This window comes from Phasianus colchicus, chromosome 4, assembly GCF_987193195.1.
Source record: "Phasianus colchicus chromosome 4, bPhaCol1.hap1.1, whole genome shotgun sequence".
Classification (NCBI taxonomy): Eukaryota; Metazoa; Chordata; class Aves; order Galliformes; family Phasianidae; genus Phasianus; species Phasianus colchicus.
In genome coordinates this window covers 30666309-30683736 of record NC_143439.1, presented here as the reverse complement: position 1 = coordinate 30683736, position 17428 = coordinate 30666309, and the positions used below count along the sequence as shown (strand labels likewise).

The following is a 17428-nucleotide window of genomic DNA, read 5'->3' as shown; positions in this document are numbered from 1 at the left end:
TGCCCTGCCCGGAGAGAGGCGGCGTCCCGCAGCTGGCCGAGCGGCTCCCCCTACAGACAGGCAGAAGGACGTGCCTGCAGCGACGCGGCCCCAGCTGCTGTGGACCTGGAGGTACGCACCGGTGGAAAGAGCCTGGCCTCATCCAGCTGCCGGCTGTGAGCTCGTCATCCTTCCTTTCCTCTTCTCGGCTTCTACAGAACCATCAACTCGTAGATTTACCAAGCCAAAAGAACTTGCGCTTTCATCCCTAGCGGCTGTTCTTTGTGAGTATGCCTTATTTTTCCTCCAGGCTCACTGGTAACTTGGTCTTCTGAAACTTGAGTTCCACCCTTGGGTAATGTAGGGAGGAAAAAAAAATACCTCCTCTTGTTTTCTTACACTCATGATAAGTTTAAACAGACCGCTATGAAGAACCCTGCAGATGCTTTTAAGTTGCCAGTGAGGTTGTGGATGCCCCCTCCCTGGAGGCATTCAAGGCCAGGCTGGATGGGGCTTTGAGCAACCTGGTCTAGAGGGAAGTGTCCCTGCCTATAGCAGGAAGGCTGGAGTGAGATGATCTTAAAGGTCCCTTCCAACCCAAACCATTCTATGATTTTAGAAGTTTGAAAGAGCAATAAGAGGCAAATAATGTTGTATGCTTTCTGGCTTTTTTGTGAATATGTGTGAAGTCATGGTAATATTTCCTCTTCGGGCCTTGGCATCAAATCCTTTCAGATACAGAAGCCTTTACCTCTCAGGTTAATATCTAGCACAATAGCATCTCCCTGAGGTGTTATTTCTACTCACTGAAAGTCTGTGCATGGGAAAAAAATGTTTTTGCAACAACTAGAAGTTTCAAGAGATGTTTGAGAGACTGCCAGTAGGATGCTAGGAAGGTAAATGCTCATCTTCAATCTCATTGCCTGCCTCCATTTGAGAAGTGTTATGCTTTTCCAATGCCAACAGCTGTCACAACCAGCTACCTCATCTTATCTAGTTCTTGCTTTGCCAAGCCCATGACTAAGAGAGCTGGTTTGCAGGAAAGTGGACAGTGAGTCAGGTCAGCTACCACACAGTTTGGTAGTTTAGTTTAGAATCATGAAGGCTGGAAAAGACCTCCAAGACCATCACGTCCAATTCCAACCCACCCCCACCGTGCCCACTAACCACATTCCTCAATGCCACATCTGCACAGTTCTTTAACACCTTTGAGGACAGTGACTCTACCACCTTCCTGGGCAGTCTGTGCCAATGTCTCATTGTAACAGTCTTGCTGTCCTCCTAAGGTTATCCTCTCCCACATTATCTAGAGCATGTGTTGTTTTTTCAGCACCCTATGCACCTCTGCTGTTTGGTGGTCAGTGACTAACTGGGATACAACATTGAAGACAGTGCTTGCATCAGAAACAGAAAAATTCTGTTAGAAGCCCTGAGTAGCATATGCGGGAGCAGTGTAACTGTTTCAAGATGTTTTTGGTTATTCCATACCTCTGAGAGGCAAATTATTTAAAGGCTGCATTTGAACTTGCTAACATCCAGTTCCCTCCATACAATCTTGAATCATGAGATTTATTTTCTCTCCTTTTCCTAAAAATTCTATGAAACTCTGCTACAGTATTAAGTCCTATCCCCTGCTATGAATTAACATCTCACCCAAGCTGCAGGACACTATTCAGCAGGATTGCTGGGGAGAGGTGTGACTCAGCAGAGGAAGTGATCCTTAGGTTGCAATCCTAAAAGAAACATGGAAATCAACCCACAGAGAATGCTGTCACAGTCCCTCACGGGGGATCTGGCTACACATTAAACCCAACCACCTATCTTCTAACTTACGGTGGGTGAAAGCACTGGAGAACTTTCAAAGGAGCTTGCTGCTCTCAAAAACAATCCTTCACAAATCCACTATGCTGGCCCAGCAAGTCATTTCTGCAAGCAACTAAAACAGCAGTTGGGAGCAGAAGCTAGGAAGCAGGCGCCTCCTGGCGCTGCACATATGGAACAGATCTCATTTCAGAAACAAGCTAGAAGCTCTTGTGTTTATTTACAGTTAAGAACGCAGTTCCACAGAGGTACAAGGGATAATCAAGTAACACAGTTGTCCTTTTTACGCAGCCTGGCTCCCTTGCGACAGCATCTCAGCTGCTCCTGCATAACATCCTGCTTGAGAGCAGGAGATGCAGAAGCCCCCCCAAACGCACTCAGTGAGGCTCCTTAGTCTGGTTTATACTGTGTGCTAACACAGTTTTGGAGGAAGACAAGCCACAGTAGGTACAAGTGTGAGGAAGACAACCTGATGAGTAATGTGGTGCCCTATACCAGCTCTCTTCTCTCCGGAGCATCAACAAAGATTTGGATACGAAGAGTCTTTTACCACCACTTGCTTTTGACCTTTATTATGCAACCAACATCACCTTCTGATGTGTGCACATTATACATTCTGCTTTCTACCACCCTCCTTTCCCCCCTTTCTTCTTCTTCTGTTGTTGTTTCTTCTTGGTGGCTGGGGCACCAGCAGGTTTTTGGTGCCTGGGAGGGATGACATTACTTGCAGCCGATACAGCTGCAGCACTGCCAGGCCGAGGGGAGGTAGGTGGGCTGCTGGCAGTCCTACTAGCATCCCTACAGAGAAGACAAGAAAAAAAGGCACGACATGAGTTCACAACCACCTGCAAGATGTGGCACCGTAAGCAGCAGCTTAGAAGAAAGCTAACAGCAAAAAAATAGTAGTTGCCCTATAAAATAGCAACAGAATGCCCTATGGATGTGAGAGCATTCATGCAAGGAGACGTTGCTCATCTCAGATGAACTTCAACATAGACAGCAGGAGAGTCAGCATATGATGGAAACTTGTCTCAAAGGGCAAGCAATCAACTTCTAACAGATGCTCATTCAACAGCAGAAGTCCCTAACAATGAAAGCAAGGCTTTCAGCTTTAGAATAGACAGGTAACAGCTCAAGCAATGCAAGAGAACCCTTTCAGTCCCCTCAGTTATGGGGGTTTAAGACCAAAATCCTCTTTCCCCCATTGAGCATATAGGCATCTCTATGCCAGCTCTCCTGGCAAACACTGCTCAAACCAACAGTACCACAAAAGGCATTTAATGCCTTAGTTTTGAGAGACAGCTGTATAAATAAGAAACTGTCATACAGAACTTGCAGTTCCTTGTGTTGCTATTATTTTAAAAGTACTTCCTTCTCCATTTTATTTGCACTTTAATACCTTCAAGCATACCATTTGGGTTTTCAGTTAACTACAGAGATCTTCTGGAGGAGCAGTTGGTAGAAGGTTCGAGTTACAAAGTACAGTTTCAACTGTGCTACCCAGAGCTGGTGAGGTAACAGACACAGAAAGAACACCTCTCCTAGCCACCCAGGAGTCATTTCCCACACCAGGCCCAGCAATGGGTACTTACAATTCAGAGGAACCAGCTGTGGTTGAACCCTGAGTTCCCTTGCCAACCTGGTCCTTCTTCTTGCCCTTCTTCCGTCCACGATAGTATGAACGTTCTCGCATTGGAAGCCACCGCTCAGGATCAGGAGTTACCTTGGGGTCATAGTTCTTAGGCAGCTTTCCTACAGAACAGTTAGTGCCAGGCAATGAGATTGGAGTCAGCTCACTAGACGAGCATCAACAGAAAGCACACAGGGCCCAGTAACACATAACACATTTCATTGGGGGTCTCCTATCAAGGTGCTCTTCTCACTTCTGTGGAGAAATGTCCCCTACAAAAGTTGCAATCATGAACACCTGAGTTTAGTGAGACCCAGACTCAGCAAAGGGCTCCAGCTGCCAGGGAGCGCAAGGCTGGCTATCAGAAGAAACAATCTGGCCAGCTCTCTGGGTCTGTCAAAAGCTGGGAAACACAACTTACCTTTCTTCTTCTTCTTCTTCTTCTTCACCTCCCCTTGTCTGAAAAGCAAGGCAGAAAACAGTCACTGTGACATAGCAGACAAGTCAAACAAATGCTATCTCTAGAAGATGCCAAACCATTCCCATCTTTCTAAAAGCTTAGTCTGCTGCTACCTGAAGCTCCCTGCAGTTACACAGTTACACACCAGCCTGTCTGCTACAGTAATACTCTCATCACAACAGGTATGGTTCTTCTGCCTTTCCAAAAAATGACCATGCCAGAGCCAAAGCAGTGGATTGTACCCTTGCTCTTTCTGTTGACTGTCTCCAGTGAGTTTCCCAGCTTTCTTCCGAACGTAGGTTGCTCCATGGGAGTTCTCTAGTGCATCAACATCTACTTTCAGCGACATGGTGTCTGAGGAAGGCAAATGTTTGCTAAGACTACAAAGGAGGAGTTCAGGAATGCAAACCAGGAAGGCTAACATGCAACAGGCAAGGGGCAACCAAGTAAGATAAACACCCAGCTTTGTTCAGATATCAACAGGCAACTTCAGCTTGAATGAACTTAGCCTGGTGGTAATATAGATACCAGACAGACCTAAGGAGCTAGTCCCAGCTCCCTCAACAATTTCCTGCACAAATTGGGATGAGCTGCTGATTCACTGCCCTCTGACTCTTTTTTTTTTCCATTTTTTGAGGTGGAGGACAAAACTAGCAACTTGTTTGTTCCAGGTGACAAAAGCTGTACAGGAAGCCTGATACTTTGGATCAGTGAGAATTTAGCCATATTTTGTTGGACAGCCCTGCATTACTACCACGTCTAAAACAGCAACAGGAAAAATGGAGAAACTCCTATTCTTGGTTTCCCTTAGTCTTAAATTACCAAATCTCAGAGAGTAAGAGGCCAAAGATAAAAGGGTCCTAGAATTTCATAGTTATCAAACCAGCTAGGAAATAAAGCAGCTCCAGAAAACGTGACCTGCATGTGCAACTGGAGATGTTCCTTGTCTTTCTTCATGTGAGAATGGGTCTGAATTTCCCACACAAGTAAAATCCAAGGAAACAATGCCCAAATGCCACATATACCACTGTCAAAAGGATACACTTTCGCTTTTTCAGGGTCTGCAAGGGAGTAGGCAGAGATGAGTTGTGCCAAAGTGTGCACATCCTTTGGATTTTGCCTTTGGAGAACAAAAAACAGAAGAACCAAGTCACACACTCATTCCAGAACTTGGCATCATCATATACTGCATGTTACTGCACATCTGCTGTCTGTGGGGACAGGCATGTCAATCTGCAGTCTCTACCAGAGCACCAGACCAGAGCAGTCTCCAAACATCACTGATGCAGACAAGCAGAGATGCAGATATCATCACAGTATCATTAGCAAGCAATGAAGAACAAAATTCTTGCAAGTTACAGATGCAAAGGCTGTTTAATAGACACCCCACTCTCCTCAAATCCCACCAGGTAAATAATAAAAATGAAAACTTAGATATCCATGGCTTATGCAGACTAGAAAACAACATGTCCCAGTCATTAAAGTAACCTTCGCTGCACACAACAGGCCTCCAGGACAAATTAATCAGGTTTTCAAGTGAATGTCACCTACGGATCAAATGACTTATCCCCTTCAAAAATATGGCTTTGAATGGCAGCCTGTATATAAGAGAACTCTAAAGAAGGGCTGATGGCAAACCAACACTGTCAGACGCCACCTGACACCAGAAAGCTTGCAGAGGTCTACGGGCAACCACCCAACTCACTTCCAGAGCTCCTCCAAGTCGCTGATTGCTTCTTTCTTCCTGCCATGCTTTAATTTGAAGTTGGCAGCTTCCCTTATCAGTGACAAATGGACAGGAGACTCTGGCTGAAAGGTAGAGAAGCTGTAATTAGTTCTTTGCTTTCACAGCATACAGACCAGTTCTAATTGGCTTTAATATCACAGACACCTGGCTAACGAGGACAGAGTTAGCACCCTGTCATACAGCAATAGACCAACTCTGCATTTGTAATGCAGGACTGCTTACTCCACAGTGCTTTCTAATAAGGGAGAAAGCCTGATTGCTATGTTTGGACACTCATAGCTCTCACTCTCCCTCTCTGCAATGCACTTAGAATAATAAAAGAGTGATAAAACAAACGCTCACAAAATACAAGCTCATAGGTCTCCAAAATCCCAACTGAGTGAACTGCTGGGGTTGGGCAACAACAGGAAAAGCTGAATTTGGACTAGCTGTCCTGGTTTTGGCTGGGAGAGTTTATTTTCTTTCAAGTAGCTGGTATAGTGCTATGTATAGGATGAGAATACTCTTGATAACAACTGATGCTTTAGTTATTGCTGAGCAAAAAGTCCACGACTATTCAGCTTCTCACACTGCCCTGCCAGAGAGGAGCTGTTGGGTACATGGAGCTTGAAGGGGACAGAACCAGAACAGTTGACCTAAACTGGCCTAAGGGACATTCCATACCATATGGTGTTGTGTGGAACCATAAAACTGGTCGGAGCTGGACACAATGCTAGCTAGAAATGACTGCATTACCTCCTCTGTATTGACTTGCCTGAAATTGCTGATACCACTGGATAGCCTGTGTAAAGACCTCAATTGCACTGTCAATGTCTTCTTCATGACTGTACATCGTCACCAATGCAGACACCTGCAAATGTTCAAGAGCGGCTTAAAGCAGATCCCCACACAAGTGGTCTGTAACCAGAGAGCCAGCAGTTAGTTTACGAAATCTCCTAAAATGGTCAATGTGAGCTTTCTGCTCTATTCCTGGAAAGGAGTTATTATCATAGGCAGGATACCCAGGCATGACTTTCCTACCTGGGTTCTTCCAAAGAAACATCCCCACCAATCTTTTCCTTCAGTACAAGCTTAGGACTGCATTCATAGAGAGAACCTTCTTGTCTTAGCACTTTCTTGCTTGCCATCAGACATGGTTTCTCTAGAAACTCTTTTTCTCCTCCCCATCTCTACCCAAAGAGCCATGAAAAAAGAAATCAGCACCAAGGTGATGAAGTACAGACACCACCTATTTTTCTATACCCTAAACACAACTAGAGTTGACTCAGGGCAAGGAGTTTTGCTTACCATACCAGGCTTGTGCTGCAGTTCTTCTATGCTCCTCAGAATCATACAGGCCTTGGTAACGCTGCCTTTTAAGAAAGAAAAGAACATGCTCTTAATGCCATGTTCACAGTTCACCCTGCCTGCTGGACAGGACAAGGGACTAGCCTATGAGCTTCCACTACTTCCAAAAGTAAACAACAGGGACATAACAATCCCCTTCTCAAAAACATTTCCCTCATTTCCAGAAATGAAGGACAAAAGCCTCCACATAAGGGATCCCATTCTTGCTCTTGGCACAGTCTGAAAAGTTCAGAAGCAGCTTTTTGCAAGCAAGTTCTTTTCATCCAGAAGCAACTCTGTGCTGTCTGACCATGTACAGGAATGGTAACATCAGAAAACCCCACACTGCTTGCAGGATGCCTCCTGACCCAAAACACATTAAATCCTGTCAGTCCTGGCTTGACATGAACCAGCAATGTGTGCTTACAGCCCAGAAGGCCAAAAGTATCCTGGGCTGCATCAAAAGAGGAGTTGCCAGCAGTGCGAAGGAGGTGATTATGCCCCTCTATTCTGCCCTCGTGCAGCCCCACTCACAGTGCTGCACTCAGGCCTGGGGCCCCCAGCACAAGAAAGACATGGAGATGTTGGTAGGGATTCAGACGAGGACCACATAGATGATCAGAGGGCTGGAACACCTCTTCTAAGAAAGGCTGAGGAAGCTGGGCTTGTTCAGCCTGGAGAAGGCTCAGGAAAGACCTCACTGCAGCTTTCCATACTTAAAAGGAACTTCTAAACAGGAGAGAGATCGACTCATTACATGGTTTGATAGTGATAGGACAAAGAAGAAAGGCTTTAAACCAAAAAGAGGGTAGATCTAGACTAGAAATTTTTCACTCAGAGTGATGAGGGGCTGAAACAGGTAGTCTAGAGAAGTTGTAGATGCTCCATCCCTGGAGGTGTTCAAGGTCAGGTTGGAAGGGGCCCTGGGCAGCCTGATTAGTGGATGGCAACACTGCACATGGCAGGAGGTTGGAAGAAGATGATCTTAAAGGTTCCTTCTAACCCAAGCCATTCTACGATTCACAAAAACTGTGGGCAGCTCTGCCAGGGATCTGTGTAACCTCAACATTCGGGCACTAAGCTCTATCCCCCCATAGCACCATATTTAGAATACCTGACTGAAAGCATCTTTGTTCTGCACTCTATCACAACAGTAACTGCAACAGAGATTGCCCTAAAGACTGTTTTCCCCCAACTCTCACACCATTATAATGTGCTGACACTTTCCCAAAGGAGGAGGCGGAATACCTTGAGCAATTTTTAGCTGGGCCATCGTCAGCTTGATCTCAGCTGCATTGGCAGGGTGCTGCTCTGCAAAGTCCTGAGGATCAAAGGATAGAACAATTCAACATGTGCTAGGGCATCAAGATAATTTTCTTCAAGATAATGTCAGCCACATCTTATGCTCAGTCACAGAAAGCTGGCAAGAGCCAAGGGAATCTTTCCAGCACAGGCAGACTTCAGCATACAGCAGAAGAGAGCCTCAAACTGCCAGTGTCCCATTGTCCTCTTTGATTACAATCCCAGACCACTCATTACTTCCGCAGGAGGGCTGTTGTAGACTGCTTGCAAACAGAGCCACAGAACCCACTACTTATCCTCGAAGAAATCTACAAATATCAGGTGCAAGGGAATACTTTCCCTTTAAAAGAAGCATGGTTTATTTAGGTGTAAATGCTTTCCAGCAGCATTAAACTAAACTATTATAAGCACAGTCAGATATCCCTGGAAATTTAAACAAGACAAAAAAAGGGAAATAGCACAGAAGAAAACATAGAGCTAAGTTTGAGGGGAGCAAGACAAAAGGAGTACTTTGTCTTAACCTACCTGCAGAAGCCCTATGGCCTTTGTATGCTGCTTTTCACGACACAGTTGGGCTGCCTGGATTAGCACAGGAAGCAGATGCTCAGGGCTCTGTGACTGCAGGCTTGCTGACAGTTTTCGGCACTGCTCTGCCTGTGGGGTAGGAGTAGAAAATACATTTTGTTCAATCTCTGTAAGCACCTAATGCTGGCCTGACCTCCAGTTATACCTAATACGATGAAATGCTAGCAATGAATTCCCTGAAATGGATACAAAGAACCAAGAACAAAACCTCCTACTACCAGTTCAGATGGATCTAATAACCCGACACATTCAGTCTCTCTCCTCCGAGTCATCACTGCATTGCCTCTGCTGCAGCAACGGTCAAGTCACTACTCAACAAGCTGCTCTGTTCTTTAAGGGATATTTTTTCCCCCACTTATGTGCCTAAGCCAAGTAGTCACACCTTCTGCCAGATAGGCTGCACATCCATTTTTGTCTAATCAAATTACCATGGAGGGTGCTAAGGCTGTAACCAACTACTGCAGATCAGTTTCTCCTACCTGGTTAGTGTACATTGCCAGCAAAGCTTTGTTGAATTCAATTGCCTGAAGCTGTTTCTTGGAGAGTTTATGCTCAACACCTTCTGCATTGGTCAGCTTCACCTTTTTCTTTGAGTCAAAAACATTTTGGTCCTGGGGAAAAATCACACATGATTAGATGATTTCGCTACATTCCTTGAAAAGGCTTTGAATCTGTGATTTAACTACTCTTTAGGAAAAAGCCATTCCTGATTATCCCCCTTCTCCATAGAAGCAGACAAACAGGCTGAGTAGCCACAAGAAAGGGCCACACTGAAAGCAGCAAGCAAAATACCTTGTTAATTGTGATGATGTTATTTGCGATGACAGCAAGCAGTCCTACATCTGTTGGCCTGCAAATAAAAAAAGGAGAAAGCACATTATTATTGAACAGTGGTCTCTCTACAGGTGGAAGAATGAGCATTTATTTTAGAAAAGCTCCTACTTCAACTTAATTATTTGATTGTAGAGTTGTAGAGCATCCTCTGTACGACCCTGCAGTTGCATGATATATGCCATCTGACCATGAATAATGGCCAGTTCAGCCTCAATGTCTTCTTCAGTCACATCCTGAGAGAAAATCAAAGCAAAAGTAAAATTAAAAAAAAACATAACAACCTGCAATCTCAGCACTTCTCCCATGGCTTCAGCATTCTGAAGGCAAATGTTATGAGCTCTCTTGAGCCATGTAAGCAGCAAAGAACCCCAGCCACTACAGGTAAAGCCGCAGTACAAATGCAAGTGTATCTGGCTTAAACTAGAAAAAAAGAAAGCTTCACCTCCTATTGTAAGAATTCAAAGGTACTTTTAGTTTGTGCACTGAACCTGCCCCTCTGCTTGAAGCAACAACAGTGAGTACAAGTCACCTAAGTTTCCCATCACCCGCTCAGCATGTTCATACAAGCATAAATGGGACACAGGGAGATTTCAAACTGTACCCATACTGCCTGTACCAGTACGGGCAACAACACAAGGAACACAGCAGCAAACAGCTTGCTGTGTTGCACTTCTGCAACAGCTACAATTGCTGCCCCAGCCTCACAAGTTGGTACCAGCAGCAGTGGCAAGTCTTGCTGAGTAATACTGTAAATCGGCTTTGGCTGTCATCTGGCTGTTTACAGCATGACCTCAGCCTCATTCGTGTTGGTGCAAAGCAAACTTTCCATAACAACATCAAAAACTTACAGAGTCTTCTGAGAGTGACTGGCGACACAGTTCTAGAAGAAAAACAAAGGGAAGAATGAAATTTAGAAGGCTTAAGGGAAAAAAAAAAGGCCTAGAAGCATAAACTGTTTCGGTGTATCCCTTGCAGATGCTGAATCCAAAATTCTGTAGCATTATGAAAGGCAATTGAGTCTACAGGATGATGGCAGTGACCATGAAGGAGAAGACAAGATTATTCTGAAGAAACATCAAAAACAGAGGAGATACCATCTCTCCCAAAGCTGCCTACTGAGAGCAGAGTCACACACTCATTCTCTTTCCTGAACAAATTTCTTTGAACCTAGCTGCTGATCTATTCCATCACACAGGCTCACACAGCTCTTAGTATTAACTACTACCAAAGTCAATTAAGGTGCTTTAAGCCCACCCTTTACAGGGAAGCAATTCTATCAGTTTTCAGTACAGACCACTTAACTTTCACTTAATTTTCTCAAGTACCTCATCAGAACGTTACTTGTTTTGCTCTCCAAAGGAATATTATAAAAGCATACATATAGATTCACTAATGTCAAGAGTTGCACTTGTGCAATAGAATAGTTGTATGGGAGAGTTGCTAATCTATCAGCAAAATCAGGGCAGAACTGACCTATTTATCTGTAAGAGCAAATAGATCAGAAAAACTCATTTTCTGTCGCAGCTTTCCTTTTTAAAAAAGGAAAATAAACAACATAAAAATCCCACACCCCACAATCTCCCTTTCACCCTACTGAAAAAAAATGCTCTTCACAGAAAAAGGAAACCTCATTTGTATTACACTGGTATCATGGCTAATTCAGACCATGCATGTCATATATAAATATACACACAAATATGTATATATGCACTCATAAAACCAAGAGTTAAGAATGAGGTATGAGAAGAGATGATACTTAAATCTACTTCCCACTTCAGAAAAACCGCTTAAAAGAATTCAACCTCCATCAGGGGTCTGAAAGAGAGCCAGAAGATGCCACATGTAATGTGGCTCTGGAAAAAAGCAGCAGAGGAATGCTTCTACATAAACACCAGATCTGCCAAGAACCATCTGGACACCTATAAAAAATTCTGACGTTAATCAAGAGATAAAACTTCCTTCTCTCTGTTTTTAAGCATGCCTAGAAAAAGCACAAAGCTTTTAACACTCCATCATGATTTTACCTTCTGCTTTCTGTAATTTCTTCATTGCTTCATTCAGCTTTCCTTGTCCAATCAATGCACATGCATTGTTATAACACAGCTCGTAGGTAGCTTCTCGAAGGCCCAAGTTTTCCTAGCATGAAAAGCAAACGTAACCACCAACTGATCTATACTGGCTACAGACACAAGCTATACTTTCAGATACACTCAAACTATTCCTTGCAAAATAAATATGCTACAGAAAAACTATGTTTTCTGTATTTTACAGAATTCTACAGAATTCATTTTCTGTATTTTACAGAATTTCTAATTTTACAAGGACGTGCAACTGGCAAATTTTAAGTCACAGTGCATAGTATTTTCCTTTGCACTGCGCAACAAAGTAAGAGGCAATCAACAAGTGAGCAACTCACTTACTGGCATTACTCTCTCCCATGTGCTTTGTGCTGCCACAACAGCAGAGAGGTTGGTTTTTCGTTCTTCCTCATATTCGTCCTGGGAGTTGCGGATGAGATCCCGGTATGCAGCCAGACAATCATCGTAACGCTCCAACCTGTACAACTGACAACAGCAAGGGATTAGCCATCAGAATAGCATTTCCCTGCCTTCTTTCTCCCTCCTCATAGACTGGCTGCAACAGAGCATCATATGTTTCAGGTTGAACATTACAAATGTTTGCATCTACCTGTAAGGGCAGATTTTATAGATGAGATTTTCTAGGACTCAAGCAATGAGAACGGATACCTACACAGAGACTCCAGAATTCTTACTCCTAAAATAGCTTCTTTAGAAGCAGCAATTTAAGTGGTTTTATTCTTAGACAGCTTTCTTCCAGATTAATGAGAAAAGTTAAATTAATAGTCTCTCAGGCAACCAAGAGAAGACTTGTCCCAAATGAGTGCAGGGGGACAAGGCATTCAGCATATACAACTGCCACCAGGAAGAAAAGTTTGTTATTACCACTTGTCCATAAAGCTCCTTCAGTTTGTCTGTTTGCTGACTGGCACTCTGAATGGTCTTGAGAGCATTTTCAATGCGATTCAACCTGTATTCACAGTAGGCCTTCTCAAAGGCAATAACATCACTGCAAAGACAAGACAAAGGTTAATAGCAGGCTGGAATATTCATGCATCAGCTTTCACCCACGTGAACACAATTGTTTAAGCAGCCCTTATCAGTCACAGACCACTAGATTCCCAAAAAGCCAAACACCAGAGGTGAGCACATGATCATAGGTTACTGAATTATTTATCTGTTGAGTACTGTAAAAATCTTAAACAACCTCAAAACAGCAAAAGAACCACCACCTTTCCTGTAGGACACAGAGACAGGTGGTACTGGCAAGCGAGAAACTTGTATACATGTTTATGGGGCCAGATAACATGCATCCCAGAGTTCTGAAGGAGCCGGCTGAGGTGGTTGCTGAGCCACTCTCCATCACATTTAAGAAGTCTGGTTGTCAGGTGAGGTCCCCAGTGACTGGAAAAAGGGTCACGTCACTCTCACATTTCTAAGAAAGGGAGCAAGGAGGGCCTGGGGAACTACAGGCCAGTGAGTGTCACCTCTGTGCCTGGGAAGATCATGGAACAGATCCTCCTGAATGACATGCTAGATCACATGAGGAATGAGTGTGTGATCCGAGACAGCCAGCACAGCTTCACCAGGGGAAGGTCATGCTTAACCAATTCGGTGGCCTTCTATAATGGGGTGACAGCACTGGTGGATAAAAGGAAGGCGACCGATGTCATTTACCTGGACATGTGCACAAGGCTTTGACATGGTCCTGCACCACATCCTTATCTCCAAATTGGAGAGATGTGGATTTGATGGATGGACTACCCAGCGGATTAGGAATTGGTTGAAAGGCCGCAGACAAAGGATAATGATCAATGGTTCTGTGTCCAGGTGGAGGCTGGTAATGAGTGGTGTCCCCCCAGACAGAGGTCTGTCTTGGGAACCGGTGCTCTTTAACGTCTTTATCAATGACATCGATGACAGAATTGAGTGCACCCTAAGCAAGTCTGCTGATGACACCAAGCTGAGTGGTGCAGTTGACACGGTGGAAGGAAGGGATGCCATTCACAGGGACCTCTACAGACTCAAAAGGTGGGCCTGGGTGAATCTAATGACGTTCAACTCAGCGAAGTGCAAGGTTTTGCACTTGAACCAGAGGAATCCCAGGCAAACTACAGACTGGGAGGAGCAGTCCTTGAGAGTAGCCCTGCAGATAAGGACCTGGGTGTCCTGGTGGAAGAAAAACTTAACATGAGTCATCTGCGCGCTCTTGCAGCTCAAAAAGCAAATGGTATCCTGGGCTCCATCAAAAGAGGGGTGGCCAGCAGGGACAGGGAGGTGACTGTCCCTCTCTACTCTGCTCTTGTGAGGCCCCATCTGGAGTACCGTGCCCAGGTCTCATAAGAAAGACAGGGAACTGTTACAGAGGGTCCAGAGGAGGGCCTCAAAGATGAGCAGAGAGCTGGACCACCTCCCCTACAAAGACAGGCTGAGGGAGCTGGGCTTGTTCAGCCTAGAGAAGAGAAGGCTGTGGGATGACCTCATTGCAGCCTTCCAGTACCTAAAGGGAGCCTATAAACAGGAGGGAAGTCAACTCTTTACAAGGGTAGATGATAGCAGGATAAGGGGAAATGGTTTTAAGTTGAGGGAGGGAAGATTCAGGTTGGATATCAGGGGGAAGTTCCTTAATATAAGAGTGGTAAGGTGCTGGAATGGAACAGGCTGCCCAGAGAGGTTGTGGATGCCCCGTCCCTGGAGGTGTTCAAGGCCAGGTTGGATAGATGGGGCCTTGGGCATCCTGGTCTAATATGAGATATGGAGGTTGGTGACCCTGCATGTGGCAGGGGAGTTAGAGCTTCATAATCCTTGAAGTCCCTTCCAACCCAAGCCATTCTATGATTCTGTGATTCTTAAGAGGGAGAATTTGAAGCCTGTTAAATTTAGGAAAATTACTTCTCCTCTCCATCATATATCAAAAAACAACCTACAAACTTAGATTTCTTTCATCCCAGGAAAGAAGTGATTTGTGAATAAGATGACAATATTCAGATGTGAATATGAATATGGAAGCACTTCACTACTTCAATACTACAGTGCATTTTTTCTGGGAAGCTCCTTAACAAAAACAGTATCTGAAACAGAAAACTGTTGCTGCCACACAGTTCTTGGGCAGCAATTCTTATCTCAGTCATTGCACAATGAGCATCTTTATTAGGAAGATAATTAAATCTGCTTAATGACACAAAAGGAGATACAGAAACTTGACTTGTACTAAAACACAATTGTCTTCAAGGTCTTGATTTTGAGAACATGTACAAATGGCTTACACTCTCCTGACAGTAAAAGTAATACCATCAGTATGGCAAAGAAAATGACCCCAAAGAGAAGTATGATGACGTAGCAGAAATGCTAAGTCACAACCTGAACCAGTGATTCAGCACCTGGTGAGAAGGCAGGGCCAACCAAGGGGAGCTCAGGTGCATGCAATCCACCTGAGTGACTGGAAGAGGTAGAGCCAGGATCCACCCCTTCCCAGATCTCATTTAAGGGTTGGCAGTGGAGGCAAGGGTATCTCTCACTGGTTCCTACCTACCTGAGGCCTTCCAAAGGTATGTGGCTCTTTTCTTCCATTTCTATGTCTGTAGTTGCTGTGTTTGGGCTTGTTCTCATTTGCAGTAGCTAAAGGCTTTGCCACCTTGACTATTGTGGTATATTCTATCATTACAGATGAAAATACCATGCAAAGCTAACAGCTTGCTGCTACTAAGGGCTTCTCCCTCTTCTCTTTGCTCCCACAAGAACTATCTCCTTCCCTTCCACCAACTATGGTGCTCACCCACATCAAAAAGCAAAATTTCCTAATGGAGAGAGATACTACCTTGAACTAGATAGAGGACAATCTCTGCTACTGAAAAAAACCAAGCCAGTAAACCACCTCAGATTAATGTAGGTTATCTCTCACACTCAGAGTAAATCAGTGTTTTACTGAGAACCCCAACTGCAATGGCTCTGAGCACCTCCTGCTCTTGATTTTTTTTTTTTTTTTAATCACTGATTAGTTCCCTCCACCTGAAGTGAAGCTGCAGGACTTATCAGGGACTCACAATTTAATATTTTGTAGATCTTACATTAAGACACAACTCACCTGGACAACACTTTAGTGTGAGTGTTAATTACACTGAGGGCTTCCTTGAAGCTCCCGTTCTGGATAAGACATACCACTTTACACTGAAGTGCAGTCACGTCGTCTTTGCTGATCTGCAGAACTGGAGGGGATAACAGTTTTAACAGAAGGATCTAACTAGCAGACAGACTAAAGTTTTTAAAGTGCCATACACTGTTTAAGCTGGAGAAAAACATCTAACAGTTGCATCATTTTAAAAGGGTTCTGGCGTGGTTTGCTCACGAGAAAACCCTGCCAGTGTGAAAGAGCTCAATACGAGCACTGAACTTAACAGAACGGACTGCTATGGTAACCTGCCTGGAACAGAGCTGCACTGAAGGAGCTGTACACACCTGAACAAACCTTTCATTGGCATTTCACTTCCAGACAGAGAACAGTGCCAAAACCTGTCTCAGTGCCACGTAGGGCATAGTCAGGAAGAAAGGGTCTGGGGCACAAGGCTTACGGGAGCGGCTGAGGGAGCTGGGGTTGTTCAGTCTGGAGAAGAGGAGCTCGGGGGAGACCTTATGGCTCTGCAACTGCCTGACAGGAGGCTGTGGTGAGGTGGGGGTCGGCCTCTGCCCCCAGGTAACAGCGACAGGATGAGAGGGAATGGCCTCAAGTTGTGGCAGGGGAGGTTCAGGTTGGCTATTCGGTCACGCTGCTATTAGGGCACGCATCTTCACCGAAAGCTTGCGATGCGTTGGCTCAGGTGAAGTACGTGTAGACGCGGTGCAGCGGTGTGCTCGGCAGCGCCGGGTGATGACACGAGAAACCTTTTCCGCGTCCGTGCAGGGCGCTTCAATTCCGGGGGGCGGGGGGAGCACGATCAAAACCCAGCAAGGCCGACACGACACGCCGCTCCTGGCTGAGGAGGGCGGCTCGGTTCCCTCCAGGCTCCCCAGGGCAGCCCCGCTCCCCGAGCCCCCCGCCCCAACGCAGCGCGAGCACGCGGCGGCGGGGCGGGCAGGCGGGCTCACTCACTCTTGTTGACGGACTTGAGCGCGCGGGCGAAGTCGCCGTTCTGGCCGCAGCGGTTCACCTCGCTCCACAGCGCCGCTGCCGCCCCGGGGCCGCCCGCAGCCGCCGCCGCCATCTCGGAGCCGGGAGGAGAGCTGCGGGAGCAGCCCCGGAAGCGGAAAGGCCGCACCGCCACGTCCCGAGCGTGGGCAAGGGCTGCCCGCGCTCCTCCCTCCGTTTCTCAGAGCGTTCCCCTTCCCCTAGCGGCGGCCGGCAGGAGCAGCTGTACGGGAATGAATGTATGTCACAGCAGAGGAGGGCTACGAAGATGCTCGGCGCTGGAGCACCTCTCCTCTGAAGGCGGGCTGAGGGAGCTGGGCTCGAGGAGACCTCATTCTTCTTCCAGCTCTTCAGGAGGAGCTCATGAACGGGGGTTTGATAGTCTGCACGTGTGAAGTGGCCCCGTCTCTTCAAGGAAAGGCAGCACCGGTACGTGAAGGCAAATGAAACAAACTCGCTTGAGGACTGAGTCACCTGCTGCTGTTTCTTCAGCGGGAGTGACTACCGTGTTAAAGAAAGAAAGTGCACCATCAGTACTTGAAAC

General features: G+C 45.6%; 1 protein-coding gene across 1 annotated transcript; it reads right to left on the bottom strand.

Annotated features, from left to right (window-relative positions):
• Positions 1-2342: 2342 nt before the first annotated feature.
• Positions 2343-17095, bottom strand: SRP72 (signal recognition particle 72). Its single transcript, XM_090139061.1, has 19 exons — positions 16849-17095; positions 15847-15967; positions 12648-12771; positions 12105-12248; positions 11709-11820; positions 10533-10564; positions 9793-9917; positions 9643-9700; positions 9330-9461; positions 8791-8919; positions 8212-8284; positions 6925-6989; positions 6388-6487; positions 5596-5695; positions 4933-5010; positions 4133-4270; positions 3852-3889; positions 3393-3552; positions 2343-2598 (listed from the first exon to the last, which is right to left on the bottom strand). Exons 1-19 carry the CDS (start codon positions 16958-16960, stop codon positions 2424-2426), a joined length of 2016 nt encoding a protein of 671 aa, XP_089995187.1. The 5' UTR covers positions 16961-17095; the 3' UTR covers positions 2343-2423.
• Between the last annotated feature and the right edge of the window lie 333 nt (positions 17096-17428).

What these genes read in the sequence shown, in the direction of transcription:
- SRP72 (XM_090139061.1), bottom strand. Translation starts at nt 16,960, where the DNA reads ATGGCGGCGGCGGCTGCGGGCGGCCCCGGGGCGGCAGCGGCGCTGTGG. An exon ending in GCTCAAGTCCGTCAACAAGA is followed by an intron (nt 15,968 to 16,848) that starts GTGAGTGAGCCC and finishes TATCCCCTCCAG; the next exon opens with TTCTGCAGATCAGCAAAGAC. An exon ending in GACCCTGAAAAAGCGAAAGT is followed by an intron (nt 4,271 to 4,932) that starts GTATCCTTTTGA and finishes CCTCCTTTGTAG; the next exon opens with TCTTAGCAAACATTTGCCTT.